The sequence below is a fragment of the Trachemys scripta genome, chromosome 1 (genome assembly GCF_013100865.1).
Source record: "Trachemys scripta elegans isolate TJP31775 chromosome 1, CAS_Tse_1.0, whole genome shotgun sequence".
Classification (NCBI taxonomy): Eukaryota; Metazoa; Chordata; order Testudines; family Emydidae; genus Trachemys; species Trachemys scripta.
The window spans coordinates 173,596,646-173,623,494 of NC_048298.1; the positions used below are offsets into that span (position 1 = coordinate 173,596,646).

Genomic DNA, 26,849 nt, shown 5'->3' on the forward strand with positions numbered 1-26,849 from the left:
TCCCTTCGACATAACTACTCCACTTCCGCAAGAGCTGGAAGCTATGTTGTCAGGAGAGTGTCTCCTGCTGACAGTGCAGTGTGAACAGCGCTTTAAGTTGATGTTACTTACATCACTTGAAGAGTGTCATTTTCACACCCTTGAGCAACATAAGTTACATTGACTTAAGCAGTAGTGTAGACCAGCCCTCAAAGAGCACTTATCCATGGTTTGCTGTCATATTGGGAGGGTGGATCTAGTAGGGTCTGACAGGGGTCAGTCCTGGGTCTGGTACTATTCAATATTTCCATTAACAACTTGGATAATGGAATGGAGAGTATGTTTATAAAATCTGCAGATGACACCAAGCTGGCAGAACTTGCAAGCACTTTGGAAGATAGGACTAGAATTTAAAATGACCTTGATAAATTGAAGAATTTGTCTGAAATCAACAATATGAAATTCAATAAAGATAAGTGCAAAGTACTACCATTTAGGAAGGAAAAATCAAATGCACAACTGCAAAATGGGGAATAACTGGCAAGGCAGTCATACTGTAGAAGAGGATCCAGGGGTATAGTGGATCACAAATTGAATACTAGTCAACAATGTAATGCAGTTTCAAAAAAAGGATAATATTCTGGGGTGTATTGACATGAGTGACATATGTAAGACAGAGGAGGTAATACCCTATTTGGCACTGGTGAGACCTCAGCTGGAGTACTGTGACCAGTTTAGGGTGCCACGCTTTAAGAAAGATATGAACAAATTGGAGAGACTTCAGAGAAGAGCAACAGAAGTGACAAAAGGGTTAAACCTGACCTAGAGGAGAGGTTAAAAAGACGGGATAGGTTTAGTCTTGAGAAAAGAAGACTGAGGGTGGAGGGGACCTGATAAGTCTTCAAATATGTTAAGGGTCATTATAAAGAGGCTGGTGATCAATTGTTCTCCATGTCCTCTGAAGCCAGAACAAGTGGAAATCAGCTTAATCTGCAGCGAAGGAGATTTAGGTTAGATACGAGGAAAAACTTTCTAACTGAAAGGATAGTTAAGTACTGAAACAGATTACTGAGGGAGGCTGTGGGAAACCCTGCCACCAGAAGTTTTTATGAACAGGTTAGACTAACACCTGTCAGGGATGCAATGGGTACAGTGGAATTGCATCATAGGCACATTTAACTTACGTGATTTTAACTATACGCGCTTGGCAAAACAAAACAAAAAAGAGAAAAATAACAATTTAAATACTGTACCTATAGTGCGGGCGATTCTTCCTGCCATTCTACTCAATGAGTGTTTGACTATACGCGATTTTCGCCTTACGCGCTGACTTCAGAACCTAACCCCCGCATAAAATGCGACTCCCCGTATACTTAATCCTGCCTCAGTGTGGGGGGGGATTGTCATTCCAAGCTGACCCAGTACTCCCCCCTGCAGGCAGGTGTGGTGTTGCAGGCTAGCCCTCAGTGTGTGTGAGAAAAAAAATCAAGTATCACAAGTACAGACAGACTGTTAGACACAACAAATGCGGCCCTCCAAAAGGGGGTGCTCTTTAAACAGAAAAGCCAACGTGTAAAAAAAAATTTCATCCCAACATTTTAGCAGGATAATGAGGACACTCTTAGTCTATCTGTCCCCCACCTAAGTCTACTGCTCACCTCTATTCAGGTTCTTCCCTGGGGGGTTCTCTTGGTTCTGGTCTTTGTCCCTGATGTTAGTTATCTTGCCTCTGCCAGATTAAGATCCTTTTCTGGAGTCAGGGATCGGGGGAGGTCTATCCACTGGGAGTCTTCGCCACAGACAGTGGGTGTTACTTTTCAGCCTGGGGTCCAGCCAGTGTTAAGGAGATCCCCAGCTTTCTTGAATGCCTGTCAACTGCAGTCCTCTGTTTATAAGGCTCCCCTCTGTAGGAGAACCTCTTATAGGCTTCCCATTCGGGTGGGTTCCCCAGAAAGTTCACCCTGTAAATTCTCTGCTCAGGCCCTCCTGGGAGCTGCCCTCCTCACAAGCTTTCTGTCTCCCTTGGGAGTCCTCCTTTAACTAAGCTTGGGTAACCGTTAGTAGGTCTAGGGGTTTGTTTACTCATCAGCCACTGGGGCAATCATAGGGTGACCAGATGTCCTGATTTTATAGGGACAGTCCCGATTTTTGGGTCTTTTTCTCATATAGGCTCCTATTACCCCCCACCCCCGTCCTGATTTTTCACACTTGCTGTCTGATCACCCTAGGCAATCAGTTACCCCCAATGGGCAGTCACAGGCAGACTGGGCCCTAACTCCCCATAAAGGGCAACTGCCTTGTGACGGGGATGGACTAGATGATCTCTTGAGCTCCCCTCCAGCACTAATTTCTATAATTTTATTACATGCATTTTTCCTTTTTTGCAGGTGGGGCAGGGGCCTACAACATCAAGAAAAGCAAAACTAAGTCTTAACTAAATTTGACTCTGAGAAATTAGCACATAAAGAAAATGGTTTAAAAAGTTACTAACCAAATGCTTCATTTTCAGACATGGACTTCTGGATGGATCTAAAAGAAATTAAAGAAATGTACCATTAGCCGCCATTTAGAGTTAACAAGTAAAATGAATTTTTTCAAATACTGATATTTTCAGACTAATTCTTCAAAGCCGTGTTTATGGATTTAGCTGTGCCACTCCCACTGGTTTTAACTGGAGTTACTCAGCTTTCCTCATACACACTCCATAATGGAGCTTTGAAAGTTTATAGATATTTATTTTGCAAACTGTTACTGTTTGAGTCTCTTTCTGTAATGGAGAAATGTTAATATTATAGTTAAGTAGTTTGTCAAGAAGATAGGAAGTGATATTTTTCCTAGAAATTATCAGAATCATCCCGGAGTTGTAGGTCTTTAGATGCTTAAATTTGCTACCTTGACAATGGACTGAACCAAAACGCTGGGTCTGAACAGAACTGACTTTAGGATGCCCAAAATCTGGGTCCAAATTTTGCACCTCAATCTCCTATCTATTTTTGTATACCTGTATTTGATATTAATATACCTACATACTGCTCTAATTCATTGCACACATATCCATTTGCAGTCATTTTGCATCAGCATTAGAAGTGTATACCAAGTTCAACTTAAAAAATAAATCACTCTGAATCAATATGATGATAGCCTGTGAATTAATTTTCTCCATCCTATCCACCTCCCCCATAATTAGTAATCTGTGAGCTGTACAATGTTCCACATAAAACAGACAATTTCTGATCCATCTGTGGTGATATTATTTGAGTATCAAGATGGTTGAATTATTCATTATGAAATATTTATTGTAAAGTTAGCCTTTTTTAGGTTGAATTAATCAATTTTCTTCTTACTTACTAATTATTTATAAGTATTGACCAAACTTCTGGACTTCCAGATTGCGAGTTGTTCACAAAGTTTTGACTTGGATCATTCACTGTTTTTTTTTTGTATTTTATTGTTGATCACCTGGGTCATGTGTTACTGATTCTATCCAGTGATATGAATTACTGAAAATTTTTAACCTTGTCCTAGTCTACATTTCAAAGTTTTACTATATGTCAGTTAGGGGTGTGTTGTTTTACTGCAATAGGTATACCAGTAAAAGCTCTATCGTGGACACAGTTATATCAGTATCAAGGTGACTTACACACTGATATAGCTACTCCCTTTCCCATACACTATAATCTATATCAGGGGTCAGCAACGTTTAGTACGCAGCTCACCAGGGTAAGCACCCTGGTGGACCGGGCCAGTTTATTTACCTGCTGACGTGGCAGGTTCGGCTGATCGCGGCCCCCACTGGCCGCGGTTCACCGTCCCGGGCCAATGGGGGCGACGAGAAGCCGCGGCCAGCACATCGCTCGCCCGCGCCGCTTCTCGCTGCCCCCATTGGCCCCGGACGGTGAACCGCGGCCAGTGGGGGCCACGATCGGCCGAACCTGCCGTGTCAGCAGGTAAATAAACTGGCCTGGCCCTCCAGGGTGCTTATCCTGGCGAGCCGCGTGCTGAACATTGCCGACCCCTGATCTATATGGCATAAAGCACATTTATATCAGTATAACTGCGCCCATGCTAAGAGGGTTGTACTATTTTAACTATACCAGTATAGTTATACCGGTATAGTTAAAGTAGACAAGCCACATGGGAATAACGAAAATCACAAATGATGCAGTAGCAATATATGAACAATCATTCATGCTAAAATTCATTACACTTTTGAAACTTGTGAACATTTTCACAAGGACCTGGTACTTATCAGAATACTGACCAACAACTAGTAAGACCTCACAAATCATAGCACACTTATAAATCAGTATTCTTAACATTTGACCAGATGTAGAGTAAGACCATTGGCCAACATCATGAAGTTTTCCCTTTGTCTTTGAACACTTTGGTATCTGAATTTCTCAACTATATTGCTTGGCAACACTTATTCTGAAGTTATTAGAGTCTACATTTAAAAAAGCAAAACTAAACAAATAATTCATACAGAGTCCAGGGATTTTCATGTCTGTCACAGACAGACAGATGAGCTCTCCTTCAAACATGTCATTAGATGAGATTTCATTTGAAAGAGACCTCTCTAGCAATACAATAACCTGGATTCTTAAGCCAACAAAGAATTTTCAGTAAATTCCTCTACTACACTCCTCACTATATTTTTAGTACTTACTGGTCATTAGCCCAAATCATAACATTGGCTCACATACAACATACTCAAACTATGCTGCTGTCACATAAATACTTTAGAAAATACAGTCTAGTTAATCCAAATCATTTCGCAAACTAATTTTTTATTTGGATTAAACACAACCAAAAACCCCTTCAGAAGATTATCGGGTCAATGGTACAAACATGCTAGAAACTGGGTTACCACTTAAATCTTTCAGAAAAACAGACATATGGTTCAAGCAAGCTCTGATTAACAAGGACTCACTGCACTTGATTTTGGATGTCCTGGTTCCTTTATTTTGGATGGAAGGATTTATGCATATGAATAAGCAATGGCGAAAGAGCTTTAGTAATGCATTTTGAGCTTGCGACTTGCTTTCCAACCTGCAGTACCTTTAGAACACTGATACATCATTAATAATACACATACAATTTATACTATAAATGACAAGCTAGGAGGTACAGACAAAGATACTGACAACGTATAGAACTTGAAATGATCTCAACTTACTTTTTCTTTCTTGTCAGAGTGTTCTCAAAATCAGAAAATTCCTTTAAAAAGACAGAAAAGCTTCTGTGAAAATGAAGAATGTTTAATCTACATATAATAGTCTTCATACAATACATGTTATGAAAGGAGCTATCATATTCTTTTCCATCTGTGTTTATTACATACTAGTATATAAAATCTTAAATATTTTAGCTTAGGGAGTCACTGTACAATGGGCAAGATATGTAGTCAAAATCTAGGTGGCTTGGTTTTCAGGAGCTTGAACATATACACTTCCTACTGAGTGTACAAGACTCTGAAATTAACACTTCCAAACAGAACATCTCTGAAAACTCAGCCCGCATTACCCTTATCAGCAAGCAAATGCCATATTTGTTGAACAACGTGATTCCTAGAAATATCCTCCTAAAAAGTACAAAATAACCATATGTGTTAGGAGGATATAGTAATTGCCCATTGCAATAGAATGTGGCTCTAGAAGGGAGCAGAAAGATGCATGCTGTGGCATCTTTGATTACATGCATGGAAAGTCAGTGCATGAAAGACAGCAAGAAACTCTGGGGGGTGAATCCTCACTCTAAGTCAGTTGGACCCACCCTGGTCTTCAAGTAAAACTTAACTTCAGGAAAGGCCACAGAAGACAAGCTAGGATAGAACAGAATCTCTGATCACAATATTATTTTGATACCTCTTTATATAGAATATTAGAACAATAAATCAATTTCATGTCTGTTGATGCCTGTGCTGGAAGCACAAAATGAGGTAAAAATACCTGTGATGTACCCTATTTCTACTCAGCAGACAGTGATACATCCTAAAGAAGAAAAAGTAATATAAATATAACTATACAACTGTTTCCTCCCATACTTTCATTTTATTTTATTTTATTTAACCTTCTTCATAAAATGGCATCTATGTTTTTATATTGTGATCAACACCATGGAATCTAAACATTTCATCCGTAACATTTAATATATAATCCTTCTGATGGGTTTTACTATGGGAGGGGGCAATCCAAACGTGGAATTTATGTATTAAATGTTTTGTTACACACTTTTCACGTCTCTTTTGAAAGGTGAGTTAAAAGAGAATACTTTTATATAGATTGCATGGGATTGTTTTAGCTGGGGTAGAAGGTTCTATTAATGTCCTGGCATTTTGATTATTATATGTGCCATTTTTAAAGAATGTTTATGTATCGGAGATTTGTTCACTGGTGCAATGCACAAATCAAAACAGTAAACAATGTTCAGTCTATGCTTTGAAATACTGCATGCAATTTAAGATGAATGTGTTGTGGATTAAAGTATATTTCATCTTGGGATGCTCATATGAGGCTGTTCAGTAGCACTAAGAGAAATGGCTTCATTAAATTAGGCTCAGATCCTAACACACAGAAGTCCACATCACAAACCAGAATTAATTAACGCACTTTCAACTCAGGCAAGATCTAGAATTTAACCAGATAAAAGATTACGTTTTTAATGTTCTAAATTTGCTACTTCATCACAGTACCTATCAGGAAAAGATACTGTCTTCCACACAAAGTGCTATATGAAAGACTAGGGAGAGCTCACAGGTGTTAATTGTAATGCTTTTATGGTGCTGTCTCTGATAGAGGTGTAGACAAAACTCTGAAAAAGATCTCAGTTTACTCCCCCTGTATATACAGTAAGTCCCGAGAGGTTGAAAGAGTAATGTTTTCGAGAGATTCCTTTGGAAGCATGGTGCCAACAACTGCTGTAACATATCGATACATTTTGATTTTTCAATAGTGTTCATAGAAAAAGAATTGTGTTCGGGTGTCAGAGATCTTAGTCAATATTATTAAGGATAAAATGCCCCCCAAATTCTTAGCGGGTTTCTGCCTCAAGCTGAACTGCAGCTCTGCCTTTGCAGTCAACTGTCCTAAAAAGAACTTTGTAAACCAGAATCCATCTATTTGTTGTGATGTCAACTGAGAGATTATATTGACATGAAACAGGAGAGACTGCTAATTCACTCGTTGGGGAAATAAGGGAAGATTAATCCCAAATGAATATTTTGAGAACACTTGAAATTAGCTCTTCATGTCCCTCTTTCTACATTGGAAAAATAAGGTCAGACTACACCAAACTTCAATTTATCCACCCATCCAGAAATTAATTATATTTAGTTACAATTTATTGTATTATAATTCTAAATGATTATTAATAAATTTGCGTATTTTAAAGCCAGAAGCCTGACATAGAACATTCCTTCATTCTCCACTGGCACTGAACATGAAAATGTAGGTACAGATGTTTGCCTTATAATTTCAGATCTATGCTTCAACAACTGTTTATTTAAATCTACCTAGATGTTTATATGCAGTTACATGGTTTTGCAGGTATGTTCATTGGACATACTGCAACAGTGACTAAATATTAAAGTATGGACATCATCATCATCATCATGTTCCTATCACGCCTCTGGCGTTTAGGGCAGTGACGAAGCTCCTCCACTCCTGTCCGTTTCTGGTAAGTCTTTCAATGATTCCCCAGCTGTACCCCACGTTTTTCAGCTCGGCTTCCACAGCTCTTTGCCATGTTGTTTTCGGGAAGCCTCGTTTTCACTTGCCTTCGGGTGTCCATCTTATTGCTACTCTGTCATGGAATCAGTTTCCAACTGAAGCACATGACCTATCCATCTCCAATGCCTCCTGGCAATGATGGTGCTCAGATCCTCTGGTTGCACTGTGTCAATAGATCTTGGTTTGAGATTGTTCTGGGCCAAAAGATATGGATGATTTTCTGAGGCAGGTTGTATGGAATGAAGAGAGTTTGGACATGTCGTACTTTGTCATTCCCCAGCATTCTGCACTATAAAGTAGTGTTGAAAATATGCAGCGCTGATAAATCTTGAGTTTGGTTTTGGTGTTGTATTTTGATGATTTCCAGACTGTATTTAAGCTCCTGAAGGTGTTCCTGGCTTTACTGATTTTGTTCCGGATGTCCTGGCTTGTTCCATCGTCCTGGCTTATGGTGCTGCCCAAGTATGTGAATGTTTCTACATTGGTGAGAACATAATCCTCTATCTGTACTGGTGATGGTGAGGCAATATTAAAGGTCATGATATCTGTCTTATTGCAGTTGATTTTCAGTCCAATTTGCTGGCTGAATGCGTTGAGTTGAGTTGTTTTTTCTTGTATATGGGTTGGGTATGTGATAGGAGAGCAACATCATTTGCAAAGTCCAGGTCTTCAAGGGATGAGAAGAGTGTCAATTTAATGCTTCTTGGCATGTCTTCTGTTGTATGCCGCAAGTCGATGGCAATGTTGAAGAGGATTGCAGACAGGACACACCCCTGACGAACTCCTGTTTTGACTTCAAAACTGAGCTCACTGTGATCAACACTGCACGTAAAGTTGAAATAGAAGCTTTTGATGACATTGATTATACAGAAAGGAATTCTATATGCCCGCAGAATGTGACATAGGCTGGTTCTGTGAATCCAAGGAAAGCCTTCTCAAAGTCTATGAAATTTATGTAGAGTTGCCATTGCCATTCTAAGCACTGTTCTATTATGTTTTATAGAATGAAGATCTGGTATATATATCCACGCCCTTTCCGAAAACCAGCTTGCTCTTTTCTAAGAACACTATCAACTGCCTCTTATATACGCTGGACTATGATCTTACACAATACTTTACTTGGCACAGACAAAAGTGTGATACCACGCCAGTTATTACAATCACTGAGAGTTCCTTTTTTTGGTATCTTCACTATAACCCCATTGGTCCACTCATCTGGCACTTTTTCCCTTTCCCAGACTGATGTAAATAGAGAGGGGCCAGGATAGATGCTACTAATTTAGGATTTACCTTGAACAATTCTGCATTTAAGTTACCCTTCCCAGGAGCTTTCCCATTTTTAAGGATTTGATGGCTTCAATGGTCTCTTCCTTAGTTGGGGTGTCTGTGTTGATATCAAGATCTTCTTCTGCCTCCTGGATGTTTGCTTCCTCTTTAGGTGGCTCCATGTTCAGCAATTCTTTGAAAAGCTCTGTCCACCGCATTTCTTGTTCTTTTTTGGTTGTTAGTAGGTGGTCTTGTTTGTTCCTGATGAGAGTGTTTGTCTGCTTGCATTGCCAGATTATCAATATAATGCTGTTTGTCTGCTCTCACAAAGTGTTTGACCTCCCGTTGTGCCTTGCTATACTGCTCGTGGTATTTGTCCTTTAGCTTCTGGGATTTTGTGTCTAAAACTTTTTTCTTCAGGGCTCGTCTGGTTTCTATGGTGTTCCGTGTGCTGGGTGTAATCCACTCCTTCTTTCTCTTCTGCCTGTAGCCTAGACAGGCTTCACTGCTCTGTTTATAAATTGCTGTTACTTTGTCCCACTTCTTGTTGATCTCCTCATCCGCATTCCCCTTCCTCTTCATCAAGGTCTGCAAGTGCTTGAAACCTGTTCTTTAACTGCAGAACAAAGGCTTTCTGTATTTCAAGGGACTTTAGCTTGTCAATATCATAATATCTATGTCCTTTGTTTGGTGGACCCACACTTCTCAGTTTTAGCTTGAGGGAGGCTGTCACAAGGTGGTGATCACTGCCAACATCTGCATTCCTTCTCACTTTCACATCTGTCAGTGAGTGTCACCATTTGCTGTTGATCATGATATGGTCAATCCGGTACTTATCTTAAAGTATGGTAGTGGTCTGAAAAAGACCATGTGAAAATTGTACCTACTTACTGAACAGACCTGCTTCTTGTCATGGCTGAGTCAGACTGGCTTACTTTAGGCACAAAAGTAAATAATTATTGTTTGTATTGCAGAATCAATGCAGCCATGGAAGAGAGCTGGATTCTCACCAGCATATGAGCAAAATTTCTGGCTATATTCTAATTGCAGAATCTTTATTATTGGTGATATATGAGACAAAGAACACAACTTGATTTTCAGATTCCAGAGTTTCCAGGGTTGGCAATTAGAAACAGCATATTTTCACTTGCAAAGGAAGCAAATGCAATGTAGAAGTCTTTGAGAGAGCCAGTAGGAAACTGTGTGGTGTCACTTTTACTGTCCCTTTTCAAAACACAGTCACATTTAAAATCTCTACAAACAAATTTGTAGATAAAAATGTGACACAGAAATTATATTTTTATTTATTATATAAATTAAATCAGTATTATAAAAAAGCTGTAATGTGTATTCCTGTAAATGCAGAAATATTCATTGATAGTAGGTACAATCTTCCCTGAGAGTATAGAACACTGCTGATATATTTTGTACATAAATTCCTCGCACACATGAGCTCATAGCATTTTTTTATTAATAAAGCCCTTTCTTACATGCTTTCATTAAATAACTCTGAAAGGAGGACAACATTATAACTACTGAACTAAAAAAAAAAGGGGGGGTTCCTCTGATGCTTACTAGTTGACAAATACCTGGCACAGCTTGATTGATGTAATGAGATGAGAGTGGTGATCAGTTTAGGCAACCAGCTCTCTCCTTAAAGCCTCTGAAATCCAATGCCAATTATAATATTGCAGATTAATGAAAGTATAATGATAAATTTTGATTTTTCTGGCAATAACTTTGAAAGACAGATAAGTTATTTGGCACTTTTCTGATATACTGGGCAGTCTGTCATATCATGGTCAGTAGCTGACGAACGTGTAGAACTTTATAGAGATGCTTGGCAATTGCAAGCTGACAGAAAATGTATGAAAAAAAATCTTTGTGATGAAAACATTCTCAAAGGGCTTAAGAAATAAACCAGCTGATCAGGTATGACAGTGAGACCCTAAGCTATAGAAGGTACTGGTAATATGGAACAACAGCTTCATCACTAGGGCCCTACCAAATTCAAGGCCGTGAAAAACACGTCATGGACTGTGAAATCTGGTCTTTTGTGGGCTTTTCCCCTATACTATACAGATTTCATGGGGGAAACCAGCATTTCTCAAATTGGGGGTTCTGACCCAAATAGGAGCTGCAGGGGGGTTGCAAGGTTGTTTTAAGAGGGGTTGCAGTATTGCCACCCTTACTTCTGTGCTGCCTTCAGAGCTGAATGGCTGGAGAGCGGCAGCTGTTGGCCAGACGTCCAGCTCTGAAGGTGGTGCCCTGCCACCAGCAGCACAGAAGTAAGGGTGGCAATACCATACCATGCCACCCTTACTTCTGCACTGCTACCTTCAGAGCTGGACTCCTGGCCAGCAGCTGTCGCTCTCCAGCTGCGTAGCTCTGAAGGCAGCACCTCCACCAGCAGCAGTGCAGAAGTAAGGGTAGCAGTACCAAGCCCTCCCTCCCGACAATAACCTTGGGACCCTCCACAAGTCCTTTTTGGGTCAGGACCCCTACAATTACAACACCATGAAATTTCACATTTAAATAGCTGAAATCATGAAATTTACTATTTTTAAAATCCTATGACCATGAAATTGACTAAAGTGGACTGTGAATTTGGTAGGGTCCTACTAATAAGATACCCATTATTATCCCCCTCAGTTACCTATCTGTGGCCAGATACCATTGTTGAAAAAGAAACTGAGTAAGTGAGATTCAGGCCCCCTTTACCTTTGCCAGTCATACACATGCAAAATAACATTGAAACAATGTTTAGTTCTTATTGCTGAAGTGCCTGGTGCTGTGCAGTGAGGGAAGAGAGACACACAGTTAACAGGCCATTCCCCTGACAAGTTTACAGTTGAAAGACACAGCAGGAACAATGGAGCATAATACAATACAAAACGAACACAGAATGATGTGGAAGCATTCTAGTCAGAATGTTTCACAGGCTGGGTAGGTCTTTAGATGTTTGTGAAGGAAGCAAGCATGGTGTACAAAAGCACTATTATTTTCCACCTGAGGACACAGCTCTATGTGGCCACTTGTGCAGGTTACTTGGGCCAGGAGCACATAACCACTGCTTGGAAAGATGCCTAAAGGGGGGTTAAAAGGGTATATGCCCCTAACTCAGAGGTAGGCAAACTACGGCCCGCGGGCCATATCAGGCCCGCGGGACCATCCTGTCCAGCCCTTGAGCTCCTGGCCCAGGAGGCTAGCCCCCAGCCCCTCCTTTGCTGTTCCCCCTCCCCCGCAGCCTCAGCTCACTCTGCCGCTGGCACAATGCTCTGGGCGGCAGAGCTGCAAGCTCCTGGGGCAGTGCAGCTGCAGAGCCTGGCCTGACCCAGTCTCTGTGCTGCGTGGTAGCGACGGTGCGGCTGGCTTCAGCCAGGCTGCGCAGCTGTAACGCCGCCAGCCACCGGTGCTCCAGGCAGCGCAGTAAGGGGGCAGGAAGAGGGGGGGTTGAAGAGAGGGCAGGGGAGTTCGGGGGTGGCGGTCAGGGAGTGGGGCTGTGGATAGGTGTTGGGGCAGTCAGAAAGCGGGGAACAGGGGAGTTGAATGGGGGCAGAGGTCTTGGGGGGGCAGTCAGGGGACATGGAGAAGGGGTGGTTGGATGGAGCAGAGGTCTCAGGGGGGCAGTCAGGAATGGGGGGCGGGGTTGGATGGACTGGTGGGGGTTAGTCAGGGATGGGGCTTCCCGGGGAAGTCAGGGGACACAGAGAAGGGGTGGTTGGATGAGGAAAGGGTCCTGGGGGGGGCCATCAGGAATGAGAGGAGGGGTTGGATGGGGCGGCGCGGGATAGTCAGGGACAGGGGTTCCGGGGGCAGTCAGGGGACAGGGAGCGGGTGTGTGTGGATGGGGCAGGGGTCCCAGAGGAGCCATCAGGGAATAAGGGGGGTTGGATGGGGCAGGAGTCCCAGGGGGAGGTGGATAGAGGGTAGGGGCTGGCCATGACCCCCTCCCCTAACTGGCCCACCATACAATTTCCGAAACCTAATGCGGCCCTCAGGCCAAAAAGTTTGCCCGCTCCTGCCCTAACTCTTTGCCCTGAAGCACCACCTACATGGCTTTAACTAACAGAAGAACTCCGCAAGTTTTGCCACAACAGTTCCACATCTGAGGCAGAATGTGACAGCACAACTACAATTATAACTTTTATTATGGCAGACAAGACTCCCACAAGAAAAGAATTATGCAGTGTTTAAAAAAAATGGGGGGAGGGAGTTAACTCTTACAAGATTCAGGTGACTTTTTAAATTTATTTAGCTTTATACAAAAGAGAAAAAATGTGCATATCGAAGGCTCTAGGCACATCTGCCATAGATTACAAAAACAGAACCAGCAGAACACAATACTCCCCCTCCTACAAAATCGATTCCCGCCTAATGCCCACCTTTGCAGCAAGCTGTGCAAATAGATGCATCTTGCAGTGTTCCCTGAAGATCTGTTTCATACTGAAAGGGGACTCTTGTTCCACAGTTGAAGAGCCTCTCAGGGTGAATGCTCTTCTACCAGCCCCCATCTTTTACAGCAACGGGCATCAAGATTGAGCTCTTCTTCTGGCCATAGCTGCAGCAGTATGGCAATGTATGGAGAGAGGTGGTCCCTCAAATAGAAACACTGACTTCAGGTCGTCTTTTTTTAAGAAGGTTCATGCAGGGATAACAAATGATGTGGGGTCTGTTAGGCCCCAATTCAGCAAAGCACTTAAGCACATGCTCAAGTCCCTCCCTATTCAGCAATGCAGTTAGCATGAACATTGCTGAATAAAGATGGATTCCTGAATTGAGGCACTAGAGAGGTAAAAAATGCTCAGACGTGATCAAGTTTGGGGGAGCACCCTGTAGAATGGAACTGAGTGATGTAATTTAAAATGGGGGAGAAGTACAAACGGACTCAGTTAATAAGCTTAATGGCTGAATATAAGGTGTAAGTCAAGTAACTCAGATGCTAGAAATAGCAGATAAGATTACACATAGCACATTGGCCTTAGCTGCATTTTTTCACAGGCCTTACAGCTAAAACGTCATCACTAATCTCCGTTTCCATTTCTAGAGACTATTTTATAAATAATCTTGTTGATTCTGCAGCCAATACAGTGACACAGCATCCAGCCATTATTTTTAGTTAACTACTGAACTGAATATTCCTAAAAAAACAAAACAAAATAACCCCCACAATAATCTGTTTGTCTGGTGACTATGCAGTTTTTTAACTGATTTAGCAGCACTTTTATCGATGCCGAATTTTAATGGAGTGAAACATAAGTAAATCAGCTCTAAAATATTCCATTTAGGGAAACTGAAATATGTGACACGGGTGAGTGAGGGCTGAAATGGTGGATTTACTATGACTACTGTTGTGCATAGATTTTTGTGGAGAATCCACTGTGTGCTGTAAAAACCCCACTAAGCAATGTGCACAATGTTTTGATGCAATTTATGCAGATTAAAATCTTGGATTTTCTAATGGACATGAACTGTAAATCCCATCTGCTTCTCTAGTTTGGCTCAGTCAAAAGTTTTATGTCGGGAAGGTTGATTATTTTCATTTAGTCAAATAATAATTTCCAAAGTCCAACCCTACATTAAAATAATGAAGACAGCCTGATTTAATTCCACTGAATCAAGGGGAGGGGAGGGGAGAAGAGGGCAGAAGAGTTAAAACTGTCACACTATCCTTTAATTCTCACTCTTGTGCTTTTGTAATGTTTCAATACAGTTTGATGTTGTGAATCTATCTCTATAGATGTACCACCTAGCGGATAAGCACTATTAGTTATCTGTAGGTGTCCTCATTACATTAAGGGTTTATATATCATACCTGTTACAAATGTTGTAGGTGGACACAAACCTATGAGGAAAAGTAATTTTAATTTTGAATTTGCTTTGCGAAGTCCAGTTCCTAGAACATAAGCATCAGTATGACCGAAAATATTAGCATGGTTGTCACTAATTAGCTAATAGGCTCAGGTGAGGGGGAAAAGACTGAATGAACATGGAGACTGAAATATTATTTAAGGCCCCACTTACATTACAAGAATAACTATGTTTAAAGACAGGTTTCAGAGTAGCAGCCGTGTTAGTCTGTGCCGCAAAAAGAAGAACAGGAGTACTTGTGGCACCTTAGAGACTAACAAATTTATTAGAGCATAAGCTTTCGTGGACTACAGCCCACGATATGCATCCGAAGAAGTGGGCTGTAGTCCACGAAAGCTTATGCTCTAATAAATTTGTTAGTCTCTAAGGTGCCACAAGTACTCCTGTTCTTTTTATCTAAAACTTGGTTCTCTTGCATACGTATTCTTTTTGCTGGTCATGCACATAAATCAACAATATTATACTCTGTTTATTAGAATCTGATTAATTAGATTCTTCTCTGGTTAGGCTACAGTTATGTTTCACAATCACGTTTAAACATGATTATTTCCTAGAGTAGATATGACCTTAGTGCTAGAAGTGGTTCCATCTGGTCAAGGCTGAGGTGCATTGACAGGGTAGAAAGGGGAAGCTTACATTCTTGCCTTTGCTATACTCTGTAATGTCACTTGATTTCTATGCCTTTTTCAGAGAGAAGGTTTCTATTCTGTGCCCATCTGTTTTGGGCATACATCGAGGATTTCAGTCTCCAGGGATCTGTTTTCACTAATGTTCAGTGGTAATGATATTTGATAGCAGTGTTTCTCAATCAATGGGGCATTGAAAATGTTTTCCCAATCTAAAGCAAAGAAAATTTCGATCCCCTCTTCCCCGCATACACCCTTACTCTTCAAGAACAAGTATTCTCCATCAACTTCTCAAAACACATGTAGGTTCCATAGGCTTATTGTTATCTTTGATACATTTTTTATTCTGACTTATATAGTAAACATAAGAAGGTCAAAAAAAAAAGTTGACTTTTAATAAGGGGTCACCAACCAGAAAATGTTGCGGAAACACTGTCCTGTACAATATAAATTAATAATAGTAGAAGGACTTGGGTATTAGGAATCAAAAAAGACCTTCATAACTATATTATTTTCATAGGCAGACTCCATGGACAGGATCCTATAGTATTTAAAAGGTGTTATTACTCCCTCAAATACCACACTTGTTGCATTCAGAGGCCAAAAGTGGAAACTTAATTATAACATCTGGATGCTCAGCATCTTACCTCACAGGTATGTTTCTTCTGGACATGTGCACGGAGCACCCAAATAGCTAGCTAGGGTCCAATCCTGTGAGAAGTTGAGTACTTTTAACTGCTTTCATTTCATGGGAGCTCAATACCTCAAAAGATCAGGTCCTTCATAATCTATATGGCATTTCTATAGGTATATATTACTACATGTGTGCTGTGTATTGAATCCCCTTGGAAGAGAAATGAAATCACAAGAACAATGAAAGAAACATTTTGGGTCAAATTCAGCAGAACTGCCAGAGGGATGTGTAAATTACACCTCCTTGTGCCTGCCAAGCCCCGTTCACCTCAAAGGTAGTTCAACTGTGATGGTGAGGATACCACTACTATGTTCCATTCACCAGGAGCAGAAGCAGCTTTAATTTGTGTCAGGGCTGCACAGGGGCTCTGCCAACAGGAGGAATTCCAAAACCACACTTCTTAGTGCTCTGACCACTCCATCTGTCAAACCAGCACTGTCCTTTGTACAGAGAGCACTGATCCCTTATGCCCCTCCACCAGCACAAGCAAATCTGCTTTGCAGCGTCATCACTCAGTAGATTTTTGGCCACAAGGTACTTATGCAAAGGTTTATGCTGGCATAAACCCTAAATGAATGCCGCCCTCTCCCTTCTTGCACACAAGCAGCTCTGACTTCTCTTTATTCTTTGAGTAGATTTTCTAAACACAATTTATTTTGCAAAGCTAGAGATAGATAGTGTTTATGATTGGAAGAGCATTGTTAGGCAGAAAAGAAGAGATTATCAAAACACATTAATACACTAAGTAGAAATGTTTGTCATAGCCCTGATGATATATGATACCAATAATGCACTAACCTTGAAGGATTAAAAAAGGCAACATATTAGTTGGGAAAGAAAAAAAATCCAAACAATTTATTTAGTGTGTTTACATTTCAAGGACTTCTTTTTAAAGCAGAAATGTAAAGGCTTTTCTCAATTGCCATAGGTATAAACACATGTAAGTCTACTTTTACTCTTAAAAAAAGGAACTTTATAAGAAACAAAGAGCAGCGGAAAGAATGACAGCATAGTCACCAGTGCCGGGCTTCATTGATATGGAAAGTCTGGATAAACCTAAGTGTCCCTTTGCAAAGGGAAATTCCTCTGTACATTTAAGTTCCACCCATCTTCTGCATTACAGTCCCTAGCAAGGAATGTACTCTCAGAATATTAACAAGATGCTCGCTGAAAAATTGCTGCCTTTCTCAATGATACCTGTGGCATTACCTAGGTGTCCCCCTCCACACACACACACACACACACACACACACACCAAAAAAACCCCATCTGTTTCTATGGCCTCTGCTTGCGGCCATGCTTCCCCTGCCTTCCTTTACCTTCTCTTTTAGCTAATCCCTTCATGCCTTCCTTCCTCACCTTTCCTGCCCTAAATACTAAATTCATACAAATACACTGCTCTACAGCCAAAATGCTTCTGAAATAAATGTAGTTGAACTTTACTAATTCTGGGTCACTGAGAACGAAAATGATGCTTAAAATTGTTGATTGGCTCTAGTTTTCAAGATATGCTATTGGGTCAGTATATACGACCCTTGACTTGGGAATGGCGGAGGATAAGTGAGTTATAAAGGGAAGGGATCTCAATTTAAACCAGAAATGACTAAAACACATCTTTGACTGGATCTATGAATAAATCTATGACTGGGTTTGGACAGTACTTGCTTTTTAGGCAAAACAATGAATGATGGAATCTGAAGCTGGTATTGCGTCATACATGATATGAATTGCATCATGTTATTCCTAGAAGTCATGGATGATGTAATCATAACGAAGCTTACATCACTCTGCTGAACAAATTGCCCAATATCAGCTCTAGAAATCATACAGTGTCGTGCTCTCTTATTTGTCAGTGTTGGATTTTGCAAAGGGACACATTTCTGTTTAGCCAAAGTGAGCAGAGATGCCTCGTACTTGTGTGAACAGTGCAGATAACTTCTGCTATGTTTGTGGTGAAGTGACTTTTGCATCACAAAAGCGCAGTATAACCACTATGGTTAAGAAAGCCTATCACCTTTATTTTGGCTGCAAAATTGGAGATCAGGACAAGAGGTGGGCCCCACACATATGCTGTAACACTTGTGCAACAAATCTTGGCCAGTGGTTGAACAAGAAAAGGAAATCTATGCCTTTTGCAGTGCCAATGATTTGGAGAGAACCAACAGATCATACCAGCAATTGTTACTTCTGCATGGTGCCTCCAGTTGGGAAAGGTGTGTCAAAGAAGAAAAAGTGGACTGTGCCTTATCCAAACATTCCATCAGCTATACGCCCAGTACCCCACGGAGAAGGACTGCCGGTTCCTGATGCACCAGAATCATTCTCACTTGAGTCAGTCGAGGAAGAGGAAGAGGATGAAACTTCTGGTCCTGAACCATCAATGTCACAGGACCCACATTTTCTCCCATCCTCCTCCTCTGAACCTCACCTCATAACACAAGATGAACTGAATGACCTTGTCAGGGATTTGGAACTACCCAAGAGTAAGGCAGAGCTGTTGGGCTCCAGACTACAGCAGTGGAATCTCCTGGCAGCTTTGTGGCGATTTGAAGGTTGTTGCTCTCTTGCTTGGTCTGCAGACTGGATACACAAAGTACTGCTGTTTTCTCTGCGAATGGGATAGTCGTGCAAGAGATTCACACTACATCAAGAAAGATTGGCCACTCCGACATTCCTTGGAGCCTTGGAGGAAAAGTGTTCAGCATCCACCACTTGTTGAATCAAGGAAGATTTTGTTACCACCCTTACACATCAAGCTGGGTCTGATGAAGAACTTTGTCAAGGCCATTGACAAAACACAAGCAGCTTTCAAGTACCTCCATGGAAAATTTCCGAGGTTAAGTGAAGCTAAGATAAAGTTAGGTGTCTTTGTTGGTCCTCAGATTCGTGAACTTCTTCGAGATGATGCATTTGACCATGCACTGCGTGGCAAGGAAAAGACGGCATGGAAAGCCTTCCAGTTAGTGGCAATACATTTTCTCGGAAACAAGAAGACAGACAACTACAGGTTGTTGGTGGAAACCTCCTCAAGGCATACAAAAGCCTTGGTTGCAACATGTCACTAAAGATACATTTTGTGCACTCTCATCTAGATTTTTTTCCACCAAACTGCGGAGCAGTGAGCGACGAGCACGGCGAGCGATTTCACCAGGACATTGCAACAATGGAGAAACGCTATCGGGCAAATGCAGCCCATCAATGCTTGCAGACTATTGCTGGACAGTGACAAGAGATGCTCCATTTAATGAATACAAGAGACAAGCCAAGAAGCGCCGAGTAGACACTGAATAGGACTAAACTATGTACATAATAGTTTTTTGCCTTTTGTTTCATAATAAATTTGATTTATATAACCCTTTTGCTGATTTTTAAAGTGTTACATAAACAGGACAGGTGAAATATTATCATGTAAAGCAACCATAAACACATGAAAAGACCTAGGTTTACAATTTATGATTAAAACTCTACTATCTACACAATATACATAGACATAAAATGTAAAAACTTAAATATCTTAGAAACAGTAGTCAATCAGTTGTTTTAATTGTCATATTTGAATTCAGCACATCAAAATACATAATAAATAGCACATTTTATCTCTGAAGCAGACGACTTATCAAAAATTGTAGACCGGTGATATAATCAAAATATCCAAACCTCTAAAATTCATCCCAAAATTGTTTTAAAAATAATCATGAGATATACATGACACTTGCAAACAATCCCTCTGTTCACTCTGTTGATGTGTTATGTCCTTCTCCAACCCTTTGTTTTGTGTTTTTAACTTACGGGGGCAGGGACTGTCTCTTATTCTAGCTTTGTACAGTGCCAAGCGCTATCAAACTGCATCATCTCACAGACTCTGATGGGCGAGTAATTGGTTGTACAGGAAGCATGATGACTTGTTGGTAGACTGGATAGTCAATTAGGGAATGGATCCCCTTTGAGTCATTCTGTGGTTAAATCTTCTTTGACTGCGGCTGGCATCCCCTAGCTGGAGTGGGACGGGTGACTCTCCTCAGCTGGTCATGTGGGAAAACAGGACTAATGCTGGAAATGGCCTGTGGCCCTTATAATGATCAAAAAGGCATTGAGTCATGGATTTTATCAGTAAACAACCTCCTTCTGCATTTTCTGGTGTTGACCCTCTGTGAAATTGGAGCCATTCTGCCTTCACATAATCACCAGGAGTAATGCAAATGTCTGTAAGAAGCCATGATGAAGGGAGAAAAGGTACCACTAATTCATTTTAATTAGAAGAGGGTCTGGGCTGAGGTTGATAACAAGAAAGAAGAGAAGAAGAATGGAAGATACATCCAGTTGGGGTGGGGGTGGAGAAGACTGCCTACTGCAATGCTAACCTTAGGTCCACAGACTAAGTCTGGCTAATCTGTGACCACAATTTGTATATCACTGCTAACCTCGGGCCCAGTCCTGCAAATTTCCATGATAATCCCACTGTCAAATGGTAGTAAGGATACATACAGGATTACCTCTTTGCAGGATCATGTCTCTTGTTTGACTACCCTTTGTTGTGACTTCAATCTTGGCCACATACAGTAGCATAGTGACCTGAATTTCAAGAGGCAGCTGAAATATATTCATACTAATGTCATGCACAGTTTGAAAATAACATCTGTTGATTCATACTGGATACAGTCAACATATTTTTTTTAATCTTACAGCCAAGCATTGTGCAGATGGTTTACTGCATGTGTGCTTATTAGAGAAATAATCCAGGTCTGGTAATAGACTTGGTGGCTCTGCTGATTTTCAGAAAGCCTCTGGTTACAGTCACCCTGATTTTCTTCATAATAAATATATAGCAACAGTTTACATTTACCTAATGTCTTTCATCCGTAGTGTTCCCAAGAGTGCTTTACTAACTAGTCAACCTGTCCAAAATGGAGCTACCTTTGGGGAGGAGAGAAACAACTACTCTATCCACAACACAAGAGTGAGAATATTAACCTAATTCTTTCCTATGCTTAACTATAAGAATCACTAATTTAACAGAAAGATAACCTAATTTTTTTCCACTCTGTTCTATTTTCTGTCCTCCAATTTATAAATGCAGCTACTTTAAAAGGTACATCTTTCATAAGGGACATAAATAGTGAGCCTAATTCCAATTTTGTTATTATTATCTCTCTCCTCTTTGCATTGCCAAATTCTTAGTTTGTATTAGTTTTCTCTTGTTATTTATACCTCATGCTAATTTGCAATCCCAAAAGACTTCCTTAACATACCAACATTTCTGACTTTGCAAATCAATGTACATAAAGCTGGTTAAGAAATTATTTTCCCCCTTACAAAAATTTCAACTTTTGTTTCATTTTTGCTCAAATTTTTCTTCATGTTTATTTCTTTATTTATTAGGTTTTTGGCAACTGAAAAGCAAACAAGAGCCAAATTGTTTTCAGCTTTTGGATTTTCACTTTTTTAAAAACAAAAAACCTGGAAAATGCTGATGAAAACAGATTGTGTGTGTGTGTGAAAATCTCCATTAAGTCATTTTCCATTGACTTTTTTATGGAAGTATTGTGGCCAACTCTAACGATGTGATACTTATATTGAAATCCAAATACTGCTACAGTCTGTTCCCTAGTTCACTGCTGGTCTGTGCTTTTGGAAATACACAGTAGAAAACTCAAAGATTCTAGCAAATATGTACCAAAGTACATATTTTAATATGCTATATGTTAGAAATATAGCCTTGTTAATAGCTTACTTTTCATTCATTTTTGTTTTTTTCCTCCTTTAGCATCCTTTTATGGAACTTGCTGCTCTATGTTTTAATCATACAGTGAACCCTTTCATTTTACCATATAGTTCTTCCCCCACCTTTCATTATTTTCACTAATAAATAGGAATCACATACTTTGCCTATAAAATAATTTTTCCATAGACACCCTCTCAACCTCTCTTCTTATATGGTTTTAGTCCGTGGTTATATTGCATGTCCTTCTATATAATGGCTACTTAGTCATAAAGGGCTCATTGACGTCCATGGAAGGACTCCCATTGACCTCAATGGATTTGGCTCTTGTCCAAAGTGCTACAGAGCTGAGGACCTATTTTTAGGGTCCTATTTGTAAGACTGGACAGCACTCATTTCATCTATCTCAAAAGCATGAAGGTCTGAGAAAAACCCTTAGTAGGATTTTGGTAGGTTCCAAGGAGTGTAGATATTTAAAATTTGAGGCTGAGACAACAATGCTGGCTCTGTTGGAAAGCTCAGACAAGAAAAGTAATGGTTTGGAGGAAAGTGCATGGGGTACTTCATTCATTTCCACTCACCAAAGACAGAGATCTGTCTGGAGGTCCACATTTCACATAGGTGCTCAGTGGAGTGCTAGCTCTGCTGCTGATGCTAATGGTCTCGTTGGGGTCTTGGTGTTCTTGGACTGGCTCATACAAGCTGTCCATGGAGCCTTCCTGAAATACAGAGATGCACATATCATTAGCTGTGCATTTATACACATGCACTCAGAAAAAGAAAGTCAGAAGCTTTTATGATGGATAAAATACAATGAAAGCACAGAGCTTCTCCAGGGTCTTTCAAAACTTCCAGGACTTTTTTTTTTTCATATATAAACAAATTTAAAATAAATTATGTCCAGATGCTGGAACTTGCTTCCTAGATCATGACACTGAGGAAACTGAATACTAGGTTCCATAGATGGAAATGAAGCAAAGGGTTGAGCAGAAACTCCCATTTTAAAAGGATCAATAACCATTATACTAAATTTTAAAAAAGCAAAGATTTCTCTTTCATTTGTCAGAAAAGAGCGATGAACAAAGACAGAGGGAAGGGGATTCTGATATAGGCCTTTACTGAAGAAGGCTAAGTGCTTTCCTTGAAGGGAAAATAAAATGTGTTGCAAAGCCCAAGCATTCAACATAAGAACAGCCATACTGGGTCAGACCAAACCTCTATCTAGCCCAGTATCCTGTCTTCCAAAGTGGCCATGCCAGGTGCTCCAGAGGGAATGAACAGACCAGGTAATCACCAAGTGATCCACCCCCTTTCGCCATACTCAATTTCTGGCAAACAGAGGGTAGGGACACCATCCCTGCCCATCCTGGCTAAGAGCCATTGATGGACCTATCCTCCATGAACTTATCTAGTTCTTTTTTGAACTCTGTTATAGTCTTGGCCTTCACAACATCCTCCGGCAAAGAGTCCCACAGGTTGAGTGTGTGTTGTGTGAAGAAATACTTCCTTTTGTTTGTTTTAAACCTGCTGCCTATTAATTTCATTTGGTGACCCCTAGTCCTTGAGTTATGAGTAGGAGTAAATACTACTTCTTTATTTACATTCTCCACACAGTTATGATTGTATAGAGGTCTATCATATTTCCCCCCCCCTCCATTAGTCGCCTCTTTTCCAAGCTTAAAAGTCCCAGTCTTTTTAATCTCTCCTCATATGGAAGCTGTTCCATACCCCTAATCATTTTTGTTTCCCTTTTCTATACCTTGCATACCCCAAGCATTCAACAATCATGGGTCAGGCCCCCCAGAAAATCATGAGGTTGGCTTAAAAACCATAAGATTTTTAAAAATAAATATATTTCATTCTGACTTTTGAGCCTTTAGATTTCACATTTTCAAGCTTATTTCTGAAACTATCAGGGCTAGACACATTTTGGGTTTTGAATATAAATTGAGATTGTCACAAAATCCCATGATACCAGGATGTAGAGATTTAAGATAAACATCCAATAGTATGAGAGTCAACAACAAAATTGTAAGAGTTGGCAAAACCAAATACTGCTCTTGCTATTAAGAATGTGAACTCTGTTCCTTTGAGTAAGTACTGCAAGGTTTCATATACACACAATGAAGATGAAAATTGCCAACAGATGTGTCTGTGATTATTCAGTCACAATCAAATTATCAAAAAATGAACTTTCAACAGTAAGCCAAACCTAACAAGATAAAAACAACAGTATGTAGCCATCCTCGCATTCCTTTACCCATATGAAGGTCTGAAACGTAAGTCTTCTGCTTCCACAGTCCAGTGGTCAGATTTCCCAGCATACTCCAAAGCAAGGCAATTATCTATGTCTCAGTGGCATGTTATTGTTCTAAATATAACAAAATATTGTTACAAATGACTCTCCACTTCATTGAAAAGAAAATTAAAGCCTTCATATTTTCAACAATGAATATTTTTTTCTTAATAGAAGAATAGGCCTCCATTTCGGAAATTACTCTTGACTTCTTTATGGACATCACTTCTTTTTCACTTCTTTTGGCAGTTAAAAATGACCTATGACTCTTGCAAATTCAATGCTATGAAGATCATAGTATATTCATTGTTCTTGTTCATTAGCTTGTTCTTGCCAGGGATTCTTGCTAGGGATCTTCTCTCTATCAGAGAGCACTCTTTTTCATCAATCTCGTTTCTCTGATAGCAATTACTAACACACTTTTTTTATAGTAGACCTGTTTTTACATCATTATGATTTTTGTTTCAGATAAGGTGTTGTGAAATTGCTGTCTTTAATGCAATTATTCCATCTGCTATCTCTCTGTGTTCTTATTTTTTTGGTTCCATAGACTTTTAGGCATCTAGACATTCTAACAATCAACCCTTCAATGCTTGTCATTCTAGTGATGGCAATCTAGTCTTTCCCTGCTCAGAAGTTAAAGTGACCTGCACAGCAACTGCACTGCTGAAGTTCCATTCATTTATGGCTTCTAAACATTTTGAGCAAGTTGAGACATCCTTGGATCTCTAGTATGCAGTGTAGTTGTAGCTGTGTTGGTCCCAGGATATTTGAGAGACAAGGTGGATGAGGTAATATCTTTTATTGGATCAACTTCTGTTGGTGAGAGAGAGTCAAGCTTTTGAGCCACTGAGGATATGTCTACACAGCAAAGAAAAACCCACGGCTGGCCTGTGTCAGCCAACTCAGGCTTGCAGGGCTTTGGCTGTGGGGCTGTTTCATTGCTGTGAGACTTCCAAGCTCAGGCTGGGGCCCAGACTCTGGAACCCTGCTACCTTGCAGGTTCCGATAGCCTGAGCTCCAGCCCAAGCATCTACACAGCAATGAAACAGCCCCGCAGCCCAAGCCCAATGACCCCGAGTCAGGGATTCTCAAACTGGGGTTCACGACCTTCATGGTGTTGCAAGGTTATTACATGGGGGATCGTGAGCTGTCAGCCTCAACCCCAAGTCCCACTTCAACTCCAGTATTTATAATAGTGTTAAATATAAAAAAAATGTATTTTTAATTTTTGGGGGGAGGGTAACACTCATAGGTTTGCTGTGTGAAAGGGGTCACCAATACAAACGTTTGAGAACCACTGCTGTATAGACATACCCACGGAGCTCTTCAGATCTGGGGAAAGTACTCCGATCATCACAGCAAAATGCAAGGCAGAAGAGATTGTTTAGTATAAGTAGTTAGCACATATTGCAAGGGACCATTCAAGGCAGAGTGGCCTGTTAACATTTCTGCAGTCATAAGACAAAAAAAGAAGGGGGTTAGTGGGTTACAGATTGTTGTAATTAAGCCATAAATCCAGCATCTCGGTTCAGACCATAATTTTTAGTGTCTAGCAGAGTAATGAATTTTGCATTTTGCTGTGGCACTGGGAGTACCTTTCCCTGTGTAGTTTGAAAGCTCATCTCTGTTACCAACAGAAGTTGGTCCAATAAGAGATATTACCTCACCCACCTTGGATCTCTGGGTCAGTTGTGGCCCGCTGTGGTCTACAGCAGCAGTTATTACAGAGAACTCTTTCAGGAAGGCAAGCAGGGAGTGGTGCATACACTGCAGGTGAGCTTTGGTTTTTCATAGGGCTGTATTCAATCCTTGTATCTCCTCTGCACTGCAGCCATAGTGACATGTTACATTTCACAGTCAAAACTATGTACAGTCATAACAGTAGTCAGACACAAGGTTCTTTCTGAAAACACATGTTGTTTCACAGTGGTTACATAGGATTATCCCTGTACAATTTTCCTAGGGCCTCGTTTCTGCCATGCTTACTCATGTTGAGTAGAAATTGACTTCATGAATTGTCCCACTGATTTCAGTTAATCAAGGAAGAAATTCACTAAGGGTAGTAGAATTTGGCCCCTAATAACTAATTAATACTTTTAACACTAATATTATGAAATAAACTTGGATATTACTACACCACAGCATTTATTCTTCTGGTACAAAGGGAAGGTTCAGGACCGGCCGTAGGGGTGGTCGATGTGAGCAACCACCCAGGGCGCCATGGTCAGGAGGGTGCGCCATCGAGAGAGTGTCACAATAACAGCCCCCTGCCCAGCTCCACCCCGAAATCTTGTTCACCTCACAGCCCCGGGCTGCCTCCACTCCCCGCTCTGCCTGCACCTCTGCTCCACCTTGTGGCCCGCTCTGCCCCCAGCTCTGTACCCAGACAAACTCCACCCCCAAACTCTGCTCCACCTCCAGCCTCACCCAGGGTGCCATTTGAGGTAAGACTGGCCCTGGGAAGGTTATTTGAAGCCATACTGCTAACGTTTAGAAGCTTTACAGATTGGAACTAGACAGCATGTTGAGCCTTAGGTAAAGTCTGCCTGGGATTAGAAGAACAATTTTATTGGCTGGTAATACAGTAGTTCAAAGCCATGTCAATTATTCTTTGCATCCACATAGGTCAGAAGTACTGTGCTTATCTACTGAACATTAATAGCCTCAT

General features: G+C 40.7%; 1 protein-coding gene across 1 annotated transcript in view; it reads right to left on the reverse strand.

Annotated features, from left to right (window-relative positions):
• Positions 1-26,849, reverse strand: part of LOC117876980 (putative uncharacterized protein ENSP00000383407) — a 57,434-nt gene that overhangs the window by 24,175 nt on the left and 6,410 nt on the right. Inside the window, exons 2-4 of the mRNA XM_034769670.1 lie at positions 22,464-22,601; positions 5,156-5,196; positions 2,471-2,508 (exon numbers count right to left, since the gene is read on the reverse strand). Of these exons, the coding sequence (XP_034625561.1) occupies positions 2,471-2,508; positions 5,156-5,196; positions 22,464-22,601 (217 nt within the window). The remainder of the gene's footprint in view (positions 1-2,470; positions 2,509-5,155; positions 5,197-22,463; positions 22,602-26,849) is intronic.